Source organism: Corvus cornix, chromosome 1 (genome assembly GCF_000738735.6).
Source record: "Corvus cornix cornix isolate S_Up_H32 chromosome 1, ASM73873v5, whole genome shotgun sequence".
NCBI lineage: Eukaryota > Metazoa > Chordata > Aves > Passeriformes > Corvidae > Corvus > Corvus cornix.
Genome location: NC_046332.1, coordinates 68,700,127 through 68,716,341, shown reverse-complemented (window position 1 = coordinate 68,716,341; position 16,215 = coordinate 68,700,127). Strand labels below are relative to the sequence as shown.

Sequence of the window (16,215 nt, the reverse complement as noted above, 5' to 3'; positions counted from 1 at the left end):
AGTAAGCAGAAATGGGATTCCACAATATAGTTTGAAATGTTTCTTCAAGCTTCTCTATAAAGAAACATTTTATTTCTTCAAATAATTATACCAGATTTATCAGCACCCACATAAACCAGGAACAAGTAAAATATTTTTTGGACTATGTCCAACACAACAAGCACATCTGTGCTTACTTACAAATGGAGATTTGGTTTTTTATTTATAAATAAAGATCTATTTGTGACCATAGTGAAGTTATTTCACACCCAGTGTTTCAAAAGACAGTAAGAAACAACCATGAAGCAGTCTGAACACTGTCTATACAACTGCAATACATGAAGCAGAGATGACAAAAAAGAAAACTGATGATACCATGAAGGAACGGGCTGCAGCCAAGATTCTGTCACTCCACTTTGCCCTATTTCATCCTGGCCTGCAAACCATTCTGTATCCCCCTTTCTTATGGGCTAGGAAGAAGGAACAAAGAACACGGAGAAGGTTTGCTAGCATTCCACTGAGCTGCTTGAAGGACATGCTGGACTTTTAGGAAGAAAGGACATTAGGATGTTAGGATGCTGAGTCAAGTCCTCTGCAGCGGAAGGCAACAACACAACAGATGACTCAGTTGCTATCACCCACACCACAGGCCACAAAACCCTGCCCTGCACCTGCAACGGACTTCAAACATGTTATGAAGAAAAAATTGCCAAAAACAAAAGCCACAAATACATCAAGTGCCAACTAACTTTAAAATAAAACAAAATAATAATTAAAAAAAATATGGTATCAGTCAGATGCAAATTCTACAGACTTACTACTCAACTCTACTCTTTTATTAAAAAGTCCCTAGCCCTAAGAGCTTACTGTAACTTCTGACACAAATCTCTACATGATTTTGAAGTGATTTTAAATGAAGTGGCAAGTAACTAATACTACTTAAAGTCAACTTGCACTAGCACACTTTTACCATGTGAGTGATCTTGCACTTACTTTCTTGTGTGCTGGTAACTTTTCTATGACATGACAGCATTAATATAAAGTGCATATTGAATTTTCTCACATGTAAAAAGCAATTCTAAACAGAAAAGACAAAACAATGCACCCATACACACAGAAGGGTCTACTTGCAGACAGCCTCATTTAAACACCTACAGTCTGGAGCAGAACCCATCCTTCAGCACAAAACAGCAAGGGCATGATTCAGCCATCTAAAACCAGAATGTAATGACATTTTAGGTGCTCCAGCTGGTCCAGTTAAGTGAGGCTATTGTGCACATCCTGTGTCATACCCATCTGCCCACCCAGATACCTCAAGGATGCAAAAGCATGTCCAATTATGCCTACCACCCTAAGACCAATGAATCACAGTCAAAGTGATTGAACCCTAAACTATTTATTTTTTAGCCATGAGACTAAGATTAGGTGGAACAAATCTGGACCATTATGTGTTCTGTGAATTCTCATAAATACCTGAGACCCAACAACAAGGTCCTTACAGTCAGACACAAGAGAAATAGCTCCATGTCTGGAGATGGAAATTGAGACACAAAATGTATTTCCAAGGAAGAATCAATCATACAGATGTTCCTCTGTGATACAGCTGCAACACTAAGCAATATCCCATGTATCTAACTTAAGACTAGCAAACACAACAATAGAATTTACACCATTTCACCAGTGATTGGAATATGGCACAAAATTTTTGTGCCTTTCATAGAAAGATACAGATAGCTACTAGTATGTGAAAACACAAAAAAATCCCCAAGCATCCTGTGTCCTCATTTTGGAGAATGAGCTTAGCTTCTAAACAAATGATTACAAACAAGGTCTGAAGTGCCATGATTGAAGGGCCGGTGAGAAACCATCTCTGAATTAAAGGCACCAGGGCTATTCTTGCAAAATGCAGAGGGTATTCAAAACTTGTTAAAAATACAAATACTGCTTTTTATGTAATAATCTAAATCCCTCTGATGCTAAGTACTCCAAGGTTTTTTTTCCCAATTAGTGGAGAGAAATTAGTATCTCCAGACTCAGCTCGCACAACTGTTTAAGAATGGTTGGGTGGACTGCCCCTGGCTTCTTCAGAATCAGTGGACAGATAGTTTCTCACAGATACCTAACTTAAATGACTAATGTTCAGTGAAATTGCATGTAACATTTAGTATCAAAAAGAGCTCTTACAAATCCTTATTGTACTTAACTCAGAAACAATCTGTCCTTCATCAACTGCAGACAAAACTAAGAAAAAGCAACTGATCTCTCCCATGCAGCAGAGGACACAACTCATCAACTTTTACAGAGGAATTTTTCTGACTGCATGAGGGTATCTTCACCTCTAACTCCCTGAGTAACCATTTTAGAATTGTGAACTTCAAGTCCCCTCACCCTGAATTAATATAGGGCAGGCAGCAAAACCAACACTTGTACTTGGTACTACCTAATGGGAAAAGACAAGTGAATACAAAGAAGCTGACGTGTTCCCAAAAGTAGGAGAACTTGTTTGTTCCAAGTCAGACTACAAGTGCAGTGACCCCCTCTGCATTAGAGGGGCACACAGGGTTGACTATGCTCAGCAAACAGCCACCATTTTCAAGCAAAAAGCTCTCCCAGAATGGTGTTGTCATACAGATTTCTCTAGTGTTATGAAAAGGGGTCAGTCTGAGCTCAGCCAGCCATGTAGCCTTGGTTAACAGGTACTTTACATTGTAGAAGTGGTAATGGTGGTCCAAATTCACCAGTGAACATGATCCCGTACCTCTTTAGTCTTGGTTACACAACAGAATAGATTTAAAAATATATAACATAGGTAAAACAAAGAAATGCCTATGCTACCAGCTCAATGTTATTTTAAAAATTGTTACCTCATAACCTCTTATAGCCAAATACTCCAATCATAGTATAAAACATTCAAGAACTTCCTGCAGTGACTTAATTCCTTTAAAATTACCAAAAAGGTAGTCTTTAAATGCTGCAAATCTTTTTTCAAAACAGGAACCACCTAGATTGTAAGTATTTTTTTCTGACAAAGATTTTTTTTTTTTTTTTTTTTTGTCCAACAGGCATACTTTTACTACTTTTTTCCCCTCAGACTTTGTAAGTGTGAAGCTTTCAATGAAGCATTCCATTACTGTGTTTGGTAAACCCACATGCAGAAGACTTTTAGAAAGGCTTAGTGACTTCACCAAGGGTAAATACTCCCCAAGAAAACATTTTCTGTAATTAAAAATTTTACAAGAGTATCCCAATTTCAGAAGTAAAATTAAGAAAACAGTATTTTAAAGGAATGTCATGAAGGGAAAAAAAAATAGAACACACAGGAATTTTATTTTTAGAAACTCCTATGTCTCTATCATCTTCTGTCCTGCAACATAAAAAAAAAAAAAAAAAATCAAGAAAAATCTGTGAATGCCTGTGCCCCATAAGTATTCAGATTAGAGCTTACTGACTACATTTCATTATCGAGTAGAGTCAAAAGAATTTTATTACAAGAACTGTTGCATAAACCCTTAGGTAAAAGCAAATTATTGATGTAAACATCTTATTTCTATGAAATATGAACAGAGATGCTGAATGTGGAACACTTAGGAAAGCAAGTGCAAATAATCAATTTTCTTCTAGTATATTAAAACCAAGGTCAGTTGCCAAGGAGGACTGCCTGACACATTTACAGGACTGTAGACTATATCCCAGAAGTAACCAATCAGAAGACACTTAAGGGTCACGGCATAAAAACACATAAAAAAACACACATCACAGTGTGAACAAAAGCCTCCCAAAAGATGCAATATTATGAAGACAAGAACCAAAGTACTCCCTGAAAGTGAAAATACAGAAATAAATGTTTTAGTCAAGAAGCAGTGCTACCTCTACATATCACACTTGTCTGCATTCTGAAATGTTATTCCCAGCTCTCTTCTGCAGATACCAAAAACAGACTGTGGAAGAAAGACAACATGAAAGACAAAAGCTGTAACAATAATGTGGGGACTAACAAACAGTGAGCAAGACACCTAAGACTATTAGAAGCAAAAATGAAATGACAGCATCCAGAACAGTCCAGTTTTGAAAAGATACTCCTTTCAAATAGCAAAAATATCTCCAGAGGATAATAAGCTTTCAAATGCCCTCAAGTCAAATATTAAAACCTAGGTTTCTTTTTAATTTCTATACAGGAAAGAAGTTGCATACTTCAGAAACCAACCCAGTGATTAGTACTCTGCTGGGTAACACTAAATGTGCCTGTACTTTTAGCATAGAACAGTGTTGATGCTACTTCGACTGCTTTTAGACACACACTGCATTACTTTGAACTTATATTGTGAGTGTAAGTTATTTTAAATAAGAATCAGCCTACTGAAATCCTCAGGTGAAATTTAACAGTGTTTCTAGCTGTTTAACCACTCATGATGAGATGATAATGCTAGCTCAGTAGTCAGCATGGATTAAAAAAACACACACTCTAAAATGGGATAGGTGTTTTCTCAACTGAGGCAAGACCTAACACCACCTCTCTACAGACATTTCAGAATTCAGCTTCCTCTTGCAAGTGTAACAATAACCAGAACTCTATTCTAAGCAAATAATTATGAGCTGCACAACAATCAATCCCCAAATATGAAATTAAATTCTTAAATAGTATGTATAATGTAATTTAATAAAAGGCAGAAATCATACTGAAAGAGCTGTAGTAGAAAGGCAACACATATCTCTGAAGTTAATCAAAAGTGTCTGATCTTCTACGCATTTGTTGCCATAAGGGTTTTAAACCAAACACTTCTATCTTCAAGTGTATTTGCAGAGTAGCAATGTTACAGCGGCAGAGAGAAATACTGTGTTTGAAATGCAAGTAGAGTATCAAACCTGAGTTCTTCCAAATTGAAATACAAAAATCTCCAGCAGCTGTGCTAGAAAATCCAGTGGTATCAGCATTTGTAAAACCTCTAAGAAGTGCTTGGAATTATGCAGCTGCTATAACAAGTTACTTCAAATAAATGAAATCTACCAGGAAGTAACGGCTGTGCATGCATAGGTGCACTCCAAGCACTAAGCTTGTACTGCAGCAGAAGATGCCTAAACAGCCTGGCCTTCGAGACCATTCCTCAAAAGGTGCTAAGATGTGGATAAGAGCTATGGTTGCTTATCATTTTTTATTATCAGAAACATACACAAAAAGGAACCAAACTTCTCATGCCACTTTTTTTATTCCTTCTAGAGTTTTAGACATTTTATTTATGATGGAAGCAACAATCATCCGCAAGCTTCTGCACATTATTATTTCCTGCCTCAAAAGCAATTTACATAGAACTAACCTGCATTATATATGAGCAAGAAAGCTAAATGAAATTTTGTTAATCCAGTACTGAGTATCACAACGTACATATCTGATCCATCAATGGACAGCAAATAAAATTAAACCTAATAAATCTACTTCAGAAAAAAAAAAATAGAAAAAGCCACCTTGCCCTTGGTTCAGCACTGGATCCAGCTCAAGTATACAAGATAAAAACTGTTGTTCAATTACAGCACTTTCTGCTTGTTTCTGGTGTTAACAGACTACAGCAAAGAAGTTCCCTATGACAGAGGTTTTTAAACAGTTGACAGAGTGTATTCCGTATCTTAAAGACTCCAAACTACATTATTTCACTATGAACCCATAGAAATTGCAAGAGAGTTAGAATAAGGTGACAGAACACTGCCTCTTCTTGCATAAGCCACAAGTTACACATCCAGATAAAACCTCCTCCCTGGGGTCCTACCAGCTATAACCTACCAGATTTTTTTTTTAACAGAAAAAAAGAATACAGTGCTATTGTAATGGGATCCAGCACAGTAACACTAATGACAATCTTTGTTTTGTGGAATCATAAGCAATGGAGAGAAACTGCAATGGATCTGTATCACAACATAACTTATCATCCACAGATGATATAACAGCATCCATCCTGAAGCACAATAATAATTTAAGAAACAAGAGTTTTACTCTTTAAACTACTGCAGCCAACTGCAAAACCTACAGACTTCAGTTGTCTACTGTTTCTAAACATCTGAAATGGTATTTCTGAGTAAGAACTCATCTAAGCCAAACTCTGAATCTAGCCAACATTTCATATTCCCCAAGCAAGTGGAGATTCCTCTCTGGAAGGCAGAATTGGATGAGTTATGCTTTGAAGCCCTGCATAAAAGCTGAGCTCCTACAGACTGACTCCTTCCTAAGCCTCTTAAGTCCTCCGTTTACCCATCCGCCCGCTTCACAGCTTTTTGCAGAGGTGAAGTTATGCAGTGTATCTTCAGCCAGGGTGTCAATCACCACTGTCTCATCAGTTTCAGAAGGGTTATACCCATCTACATCAGCTAGGAAGCTTACATGTCACATCTCTCTGGTCACTGAACTTAATACATGTCCTAACATCTTCAACTACTGCCAAAAAACACAGAAGAGGCTCTACCACACCATTAAGACTGTTAGGTGGCCCTGTTCATTTAAATTAACCTAAAAAAATAAAATAGGCAGCAAGATTAAAATCCACACAGCAAGGAAACTGACCCTACAATAGTGAGAGAACTGCTGTTAAGCCTAACAAACCAGACATGTTTCAAACAAAAGATAATTGACAAAGAGCAAGAAGAAAGATGTGATCCAGGCCAGCCCACTGAGCTAAAACAACTGAAACAAACAACAAACAAATATTACCTCAAGACCGTAACTGTTCACAGAAAACAGGAACGATTCCAAGCAAAGATCTTACCGTAGGAGGTTACATTTAACTTTCATCCTCCTTAAAGCTAGCATGCTTAATCCACAGAAACAGGGTTTGTAATAAGCCTAGTTCATTATAAACATTATAAAAGCTTTACCTACTTAGCGGTAGACCAGAGGAATGTTGAGAAGCTTGCCCAAGTTCCCACAGCGGTTCACAGAAGAACCACCTGCTGGAGACCACCTCCGTGCTTATAATAAACCTTAAGGATTTATGCCAAGAAGAATTCTTAACATCCACCATGAAATACTCAAAACAGTCATTTTCACTAGAAAAGAAACAGGCTGGTGAGTGCAGCAAAGTGAGAAGAGAATACCCCCAATTCAAGTGATTTTCTGGCCTGAAAGACCAAGTACCCATTGGACTATTTTATTGCCTTGGACTGCTTTGGCAGTTAGCCTTGTTATGAGACACCCTAATGCTGGGATATTTCAAAAAACAAATGAAAACTTTTATGAAAATCAGGATTTAATGTAGTAAGAAAAATTCACACAAGCAGGAATAAATGAGGGCAGGATTCAAAATCTTAGTAAGAGAACAGGAATTTGTTACAACTCAAAAATAGACTGGCAAAACTTTTACTTGTTTTGGCTCACAGCTCTTCTCTGTGCATGAACTTATTCAGATATGCTGACTTAGCAGTCAAAAATCAATTTTTGCTGCTTTTTATTTCCATGTGCACTATGGTGTCTAAAGACCCAAGATAACTAAACTGGTTTAATTTTTGGCTAATGCACCATGCAGTGAGCGAATTCTACCAATAAGCCATTTCAGAAATCACACTCTGGTACACTATAAATGTTTTTTGACTATGCATTTAATAGTTCTCAAGTACTTCAGTGCTAACCATTGATTCAGGGCCAAGCAGGAAGAGGCACAACTAGATTTCAAAATATCTTGAAAATGCCCTTGCAAGGCATATGGCTAAAAGGGGAAAACACCATTTGACTTACAAGTACTAAGTTTGAAACTTTAGTACCAGAAAAGAAGAATGCCATTCTTACTAAGTCACTTATAAAATCTGGATGAATTATGTGTATATATTTATACATGTATATTACTGATTGAGTGCACTGCAAAACAAAACACAAGAAAGTCAGGTTACAGAAAGTTTGCTGTACTTCGAAAACCAAATTATTAGATTCTTACAAAAGTCTCACATCTGGTTGAAAAACTAAGGAATAAATAAATATTGTGAAATCAACTTCTAAAAATGTAAGAATAAGAAGGATGACATTTGCTTATTATGTATTACTTGTAAAGGTACAGGTGCTAAAGGAAAATACTTAGACATACGAGTATTAATCAAGTCTACACTGAATTATTAATTAAAGCAATTTTACCAAAGAATTGCTGTAGTATAAACACAAGTCTATTCCCTCCCTGAACATACTGCTCCCATAATAGGTTTTATTTATGGCATATAATTTCTCAGAAACTTTCTACAGACCTCAGGAAATTCATGAGCCAATTGCCATGAGTAGAACATATGGATCAGACTAACTCATTGTCAACATAACTCAGTGACATATGTCACTTGCTGTGACTTCTGCAGAGAGAGAAACTCAACTGATAACCCTAGAGTGACTTAAATTTGAAACCTTTATTTCCTATTCAATTTAAATAAACCCTTGTAAGGGAAAAAAAACCAGGTCGTACAGTCCTCTTGCTTTTCTCCACTGACATTACAGGCTTGACTCAATTGTCCACACTCAGATGTGCCTGCCCACCTGAGAGGCCTCTGGGGAGGCCAAGATATCATTAAAGGACAGTAGAAGCACAGACCTTTGGAAGGTCTGCATCTGTCCTGAATAGAAACCAGGGTAACAGGCCATCTCAAATAGCACTGAATACCTATGTGGGGCAATCCAAACAGAGCTTCTACACAAGATTGCTCTCCACTGTTGGATGAAGGACCCCACACAGATGTACCTTCAGGTAACCACATGGGGTTGAGTGCCAAGCACCCATTACTGTCAGTGGACTCAAGAGAGCTACTAAATTCATTCTACAGTCAACACCTACACCTTGTCACCTGAGCAGCTCCCCTGACTCTACAGACAGAACTTCCATAGATGGTCAAGCACGATACTCAGCTCACCCTACAGACACCTGAACTCAGATACGCAGTTGTAGTGGTTTGGTCCAAAATACTCATTACTGTTTATCTGCTGTGAGATAAGAATTAGGAGAAATGCAAGGCAGGCACCAAACTTGAAAGAATATAAAGAAGTTTATTAACAGACCTAAAAGAGGGAAAAAAAAAAAAAATTATACCACCTTCAGAACTCTCCTCCTCCCCCCACCTTCCTCCCCTCTCCCACTGACAATGTTCAAAGACAACCCTTAAGATGTTCAGTCTGTTTACCACTTCCATAATAACCTTGTTCAGTCCATTTAGAAAGAGAAGTCTCTTCTTGCTCATGCTATGAAAACATTATCACAACGAGACAGCCGCCCACTTCCAAATATTGTTCAGTCCATTTAGGAAGAGGAGTCTCTCTGCCTGCGTGTGAGTCCTTTCCCCCGACTTGCAGCTTTTCCCGCAACTGCTTTCGAGGGTCCACTCTTGAAGTTTTTTGGGGTACAATTTTAAGGTTGAGCCATTCAGAAACAAAAACAGAGGCCCTTCTCCTTCCCTGGGAGCAAAGGGTCTTCATCATCTTCATCGTTAGGACTATCTCTGGGAGCATCTCTAGGAACTGAGGTTTTCTCCTTTCCCATTTGGAGCAAAAGTCCTCATCTGGTTCATCTCTAGGGACTGAGGTTTTCTCCTTTCCCGTTTGGAGCAAAAGTCCTCATCTGGTTCATCTCTCCCTGTCCAAACTTCTCATGAAATTACAGCGGCGTCAGCATCTGCCTATCTCAACGCAGGTGCTTTTGCTCACGAGTTGAACACTCCACCCCCCATATCTTCATGAAATTACAACAGGATACTCTGATATATCATAGCTTCACAACAGAATTTCAGCTTTAAGCATCTCCTCTCTCTCTTCCCTCAGGTTTTCAGCTCTTCACAGCAATAAAAAGGGTTAATCTCACCTCGGCCTTGCAGCTTTGCAGCTGGAATGTTGAATTTTTCTTATCGCAGTGGAGAGGGGGGAGAGCCGAGCCGCTCCGGCTGCCCACGGCAAGGCAGTGGGGGGGGTTCCATGGCTGGAACAGGTCCATGGCTTCAGGATGGCCGTGGCCCACTGGGCCCTGCTCGGGTCCCGCAGCCACCTGTCCCAGCGCCGGAAACGAGAGAGAGCTTGGAGGGGGAGTTTGCCTATTCTTAAATGTGGATCTCAGAGGTGGTCACAACTTTAAGTGGCTTAGAGAATTGTCCATATTCAAACTGGCCAGCTGATAGGTTCTATCAGTTCCCAGAGGAAACTGTAAGCACCCCTTAGCAAGGACATCCCTTCCAGGACTATGCTTGCTAACCTATGACACCAATTAACAAGGCAAAGTCCACCCTAAAACTAGATGGCATGATTACAAATATAGGAACCACAGCTTGCCCCATGTAACTTGAGGCAAATAAGTTCAGCTAAGTATTTCTAGAGCAATAATCATTGTAGCATCTTTTAGAGTCAATGCAAAGAGGCAGATGCCTTCAGAACCTGATTCATTTAAAAGCCTGATTTTGGATAAGACTTATCCACAGCTACCCATATCCTCCAAAGCATACAGGAACATAATCTCTCTTAATGATAGCTGTAGCTAACTTATACAGCCATATTTTCATGCTGTCATTAGCTTTATTCCTTCTTCTGTCATCTTCCTTTATTGTTCATTTTCTTCTTCTTTCCTTGTGAGTTATAAACCTTAATATCCTCCCTTAATTGCTTTCCTCAACAACACTTAATACAATCTTAATTGGACCCCAGATGGTAAGAAAGTAAGAAGACTGCTGTCTGGTATTTACTTAAAACAAAAGTCAGTGCGCACAGAGATAATTCTTCAAGTTCCCAGCACTAAACAGCCATCAGATGGATTCCAGTACCTGAGATTACCCAGAGGCCAACAAAACAGCACTACAGTCAAGTTACACCTCTTTTTGGTGTGTGCTATACTTAGCAAAGTACTGACACTATATTAGATGCTGATAAATATGCCTTTAAAGATTTGTAGCCCATGATAAATTTGACTTTACAAAAAACAAAAAGCATCCTTCTTCAAACCTGAACAGATATGCCAATAGTAAAGTTAGCACCAATATTTCCTTACCAGGAGGTCCTCTATTTTAAGCCATGGATGAAAACTGACAAGTTAGAACAAGCTGTGCAGAAGAAAAAAAAAGCTAACAAAGGAGGCAAATACTTTAAAAACTGCATGAAAAAATTCAAACATTTGTTAGCATTTATGTAACGAAGGAAGACTTGCACACATATGAGGAAAATGCACGTCTGCCATGTGTAAAGCCTCCTAAATTGTGAAAACACCAAAGACGAGTGGGACACCAGACCAAAAATGACAACCTCCTAACAAGAAATTAACAAAATAGTATTACCTTGCTCCAATCTAAAGCATAGGGAACGTTTTGCAGCTTCTATCTCTGGAGTTGGATGATCCAGAACACGCCTGCACCACTGCAGAGGACTCAGTGATTTCTCTGGAGGAGTGTGAGTCTTGGTAGGCAAGACGTACAACCTTAACCAAAATACACAGAAGTATCAGCAAGATACACAGCGCTTGAAAGCCTGCTTTTGTAAGCTCACTTTCCTATTAGCTCACTAATAATTCATAACATGCAAAGCCCTGCAAGAGGATATCTAATTAAAAAAATACATTCTGAAGTAGAAGAGTTTACATTAGTTTTCTTTCTTCCCTCCTCAGAAAAGTAGGTGGCAAAATATTAACTCTACCGGTCTGGCATGTCCAAAGTTCAAGTAGATGTCACACTAAAATCTTCCATTGTCTGAATTTCAGCACTGCCCAAAGCTGAAATGTGTTAGGTGCTATACACACACCAAAGGTACTCTTGCTTTTTCCTATACTTATCTTCACTGGAAATCTACGTAATTTCAGTATCTGATTTTATCTTCACCCAGATGAACCAGACGTTGTTCAAGTCATATTCATAATGATTAAAAAACATTTGATGAGAAACAATGAAAATCCATTTTCAATACTCAACACCAGCAGAAAAGAAAAAAAATGCACATATGCAAGAAAATCTAATGTACGTGCATTATTCTCAGACAAGAGTTGGGAACTGATAAGTTGCACGTTAGGAAACCAGGTTTCAAAGCAGATTTCTTGGGAGAATTCTTGAGGCTGAGACCTGGGTTGCTGTTGTCACTGTGGCAGATTAGCAGGCACAGCAGATGCCAATTCACCTGGGAGAGTGCAAATCTTCCAGGAAGCAAACTATTCTTGTCTGCTGGAGGTGACCCGCAGCTCCCTGCCCTGACCATCTCCGAGACAGGCGGCTAGGGACAGCCAGAGGCAGATTCTCAAGGCACCAGAAAAACACTCCACAGACTGCATAGGGATTTGGCCTGCACAAAGCAGGAGGGAAAGGCAAGACCAAAAACTGAACAAGATTTTGCCCCTCAGGGGGTCACTAACAGGTAGCAGCAGCCTTTCACCTTCATGGTTTTGTCTCAAGAGCTATCCAAGTCCCACCAGAGCAACCCCTCTCCAGTGTCTGCTCCACGGAGTTTTTTTTTTGCTTTTGAAGTCAATCAGCACTGTCATTCAGTTCACACGGAATAAATATCCTCACTGTGATTGCTATCTATCTCTCTTGGCAATCCCAGCAGAGATCAACTATTGAATTGCTCTGAGAAGAGGACTCATTTCCCCAGACTTCCTGCGGTGCCTGACCACACATTTAAAAAGTGATACTGAGAAAACCAAAAAGCAAAGGAAAGAAAAGCTTTCAGGCTTCCTGTTAACCTGCAGAAGCGCTTCAAAAGCTAAACATATGACCGATGATCAGACCTTCCTGTAAAAAGCTGAACACTACGAAGTAGTTTGACTTGTCTACAGTTCCACAGGGTTAGTTGGTTTTGGGGTTTTTTGTAACTGCAGGTAACAAAACAAAACAACAACAAAACAACAAAAAAGTAAAACACAAAAAACCAAAGGTATTTAAGGCCTAAAATTACTAATCAACAACTAGGATATACACTGAAGGCTTTGCCTTTCCAGATAGCAGTTTGCTTTAAAGACTGAGATAACAAAAAAGCCCCAAGCAAGTGGTATCACACGCCTGACCTTTCATGGACAATGACAGAGATTTATCCTTGAACTAAGAAACAACAGCTAAAACAACTCACTCTTAGTGGAATAAATTTGTTAAGAAATCCCTGTCATTAAATTCTGCCTGTGGACACATACATGTGTGACATAAAGGTAAATTCTGGCACCCAAATCTAGGATTGCTCCCAGGGAGAAAATCAAATTGGAAATTTTACTACAGCACATAATGCAACGATGGACGAGTGACTACCACCTTAAAACGTAAACAAGGAAAGCATTTTGTTTAACGGGGCAGTATCAAACAAATTTGATATTCCTTAATGCTAGGAAAGCTACGAGTTGGAAACAATGCAAAATTTGCTTAAGTCTGGACTGACAAGCCCAAACCAGTCCTGCACAGACCAACCACATACACAATGAAGCAACAAAATTTTCCACACAATTTGTACATGATTCTCCAAAGCCATTTTCAGAAACACAGTATTGTGTACCATGAAGCACAAATATTTCTAACATTTAGACTGATTTTTGATCACCTTATCTTCTACCAAAATTAAGGATGTTTGAACACATCTCAGCTTCTTTATACTGCATTTTATTTTCATCCAACATTAACTTTAGCTTGATTCAAAAACTAACCTCATAAAAAATAAAGCCACATGGAAGCTTAAGACAGGTACTCTACAGATACTATTTAAATAAAGGTGATCTATATATTGCTACTGACACTTCAAAACAATTGAGGATCAATGACGTTCCACATGGTTATACAGCCAAGATAGTATTCCAGCACTGTCCCTACAATGTTCGTCCACGTTGCTGAAACAGGTTTTGAGGCGCTAGCTCTAATATCTCTACCTTACAACCTCCCCTTCTGTTTGTTTTTACGGGACTAACCATTCGATCATGTCGATTTTATTTTTTGCTTTATTCATTCGCTATTAATTTCCCGTTTATTCCATTTACTAGCACCCTGCCGTGCCTTTTGGAGCTACGTGGGCGCCTAAGATACACAATTTAGATCAACGTCTAAAGACAAAAGCCCTCCCAAATCCCTGAAGATGGGAGACAATTTGGCAGAGATTTTAGCATGACGAGGCAGCGCTGCTCAGATCAAGGCTTTCCCGCAACGAAATTCCGCTATTTTTAATTCCTTATGTAAACACGAGGCTGAAACTAGGCTGAGATCTGAACGATTTTCCTCGGGGAGTAAAACCAGCACTGTTCCCCACGGACGGCGCGATGCCCCAGGCAAGCCGGGCGGTGAAGCCCCGATCTGAGCCGCGTCCCGCACACGGGGCCCTTCCCTCGGCAGGGCGGCACGGTTTGGAGCGGGAGTGGAGAAAGGAGGAAAAAAAAAAAAAAAGGGGAAAAAAGCAAGCAGATTTCAGTCTAAGCAGGGAGATCAAGTGGATTTGGGGGCTAATGCTAATCAGAGCCGGGAGATCGCTGCAGGAGACCCGGCCGGGGGGCGACCGACCCGCGGGGCGGGGGGACAGGGCAGGGCCGAGCCGCATGTACCATGTATCCTCGTCCTCTCCGCAGCCGTCCTCCAGCTCCAGCACCGCCACCTCGTCCAACACCGTGGCTGCCGTCCCCGACCTCCGCCGCCTTCCTGCCCGCCGCCGCCCGTCGCCGACGGCCCGGGCGACGGCTTGAAGTAGGCGAGGGGCTCCGGCGTGCACAGCAGGGTGGGCACCGGGCTGGGCATGCACGGCGGGCCCGCGATGGGGGGGCTGGCGGGGCGCAGCCCGCCCGAGGCCGGCGGTGGAGCCAGCAGCAGGTGCGGGCTGGGCGGGCTGGTGGCCACCGCGGCGGCGGCAGCACGGCTGCGGAGCTGCTCGTTCTGCTTCTCCAGCTTCCGCACCAGCTCCTGGAGCTTCTTCACCTCCAGCTCGGCGCTGACGGCAGAGCCAGCGCCGCTCCCTTTCACCTCCGCCATCATCGCCGGCTTCAGTAAGGCAGCCTCCATCCTGCCGGCCCGCTGCCGCCGCCAGCACCTGCTCCGCCGCGCCGCCGGAGGGCAGCGCCCGGCCCCCGGGAAAGGCGGGAGCGCCGGGGAGCGCCGCTCGCAGCGCCGGGGGCCCGGCCCTGCGCCGCCCGGCCCCGCTCCGCCGCCGCTCCTGCGCCTTCCGTTAACGACGGCGAGGGCGGGATCCCCTCCCACTCCGGCAGCCCGAGCGCCGCGCACACGCGCTCAGCGGGAACAAAGAGCCGCCCGCTGCCCCCGCTACCCAGCCCCGGGGAAGGGCGGCGGGGGGCACCGCCGAGGGGGACCCCCGGGTGTTTAAACAAAAGTGCCTTTCCCCCACTGCACCCCAGCGCGTCCCGCCCGCCCCGCCCGCGGGCTGGATCCGGCCCAGGGCGCCGCGCCTCTCGTGAGCCGTGTAATTAGAGCCTGGTGGTGTCAGGGTTGTAATTATGCAGATTGAGACTGTGAAGGGAATGGGAATCACAAATAGAGCCTTTGTTGGGCTTGAAAGGAGCTAATTCAGCCAAAAGCCGCCGTTTGTAGGTTTGAAACATGCTGATGCCGGGACTTTGGGCGCAAAGCGAGGAAAGAGACGTGTTTGAAGTTGCGTTGGTGGTGAAGCAAAGACTGAACCGAGCATTGTAGAAAGCTACGTAACTATGTACTGGTTATGTGTAGGAGAACCCCTGAGGTGAAAGATGCCCTCGTATTGAAATGTCTTCCTTAACACAATCTAGTTACATAGGTGGGCTTGTAGCTTGCAGATCTTTGAGAGAGAGATGAATAATGTTCACTCACGGTAGTGTTCTTGCGTTGTCTTTCATCGCCCAGCACTGTAAGAAGCCATTGCTTGTGTCTCTTCTTGTCACCTAGGAGGTGAGCAGAGATTCAGTGTTGCTCAAGACAGCTCAGGCATCACACAACCCTCGTTGAGTTCATTTCCTCTAGCTGCGGCTATAAGGGAAAACCTTCTAAGCCACAGTCCTAAGCCTCCTACAGCTCTGATACGAAATCGGGAACAAATCTCCATGAAGTCAGGCCAGGTTTAGATAGATAGGCTAAGATGAGGTATCATAAAATATTTCTTCATCAAAAATGTCGTCAAGCATTAGAACAGGCTGCCCAGGGAAGTGGTTGAGTCACCATCCTGGAAGTATTTAAAAGATGTGTAGATGTGGCACTTGGGGATGGTTTAGCATGTGCTGGGTGGCAGTGCTGGGTTAACAGACAGTGATCTTAGATGTCTTTGTCATCCTAAATGATTCTGTGAGTCTGAGTTGCTCAGCTACCCACTAATAATAGCTATTGGTT

General features: G+C 41.7%; 1 protein-coding gene across 1 annotated transcript in view; it reads right to left on the bottom strand.

Moving 5' to 3' along the window:
• SLAIN1 (SLAIN motif family member 1) overlaps window positions 1-14,984 on the bottom strand; it is a 51,718-nt gene extending 36,734 nt beyond the window's left edge. Inside the window, 3 exon segments of the mRNA XM_039551720.1 lie at window positions 11,236-11,375; window positions 14,454-14,532; window positions 14,535-14,984. Coding sequence (XP_039407654.1) covers window positions 11,236-11,375; window positions 14,454-14,532; window positions 14,535-14,904 — 589 coding nt within the window. The 5' untranslated portion in view covers window positions 14,905-14,984.
• Between the last annotated feature and the right edge of the window lie 1,231 nt (window positions 14,985-16,215).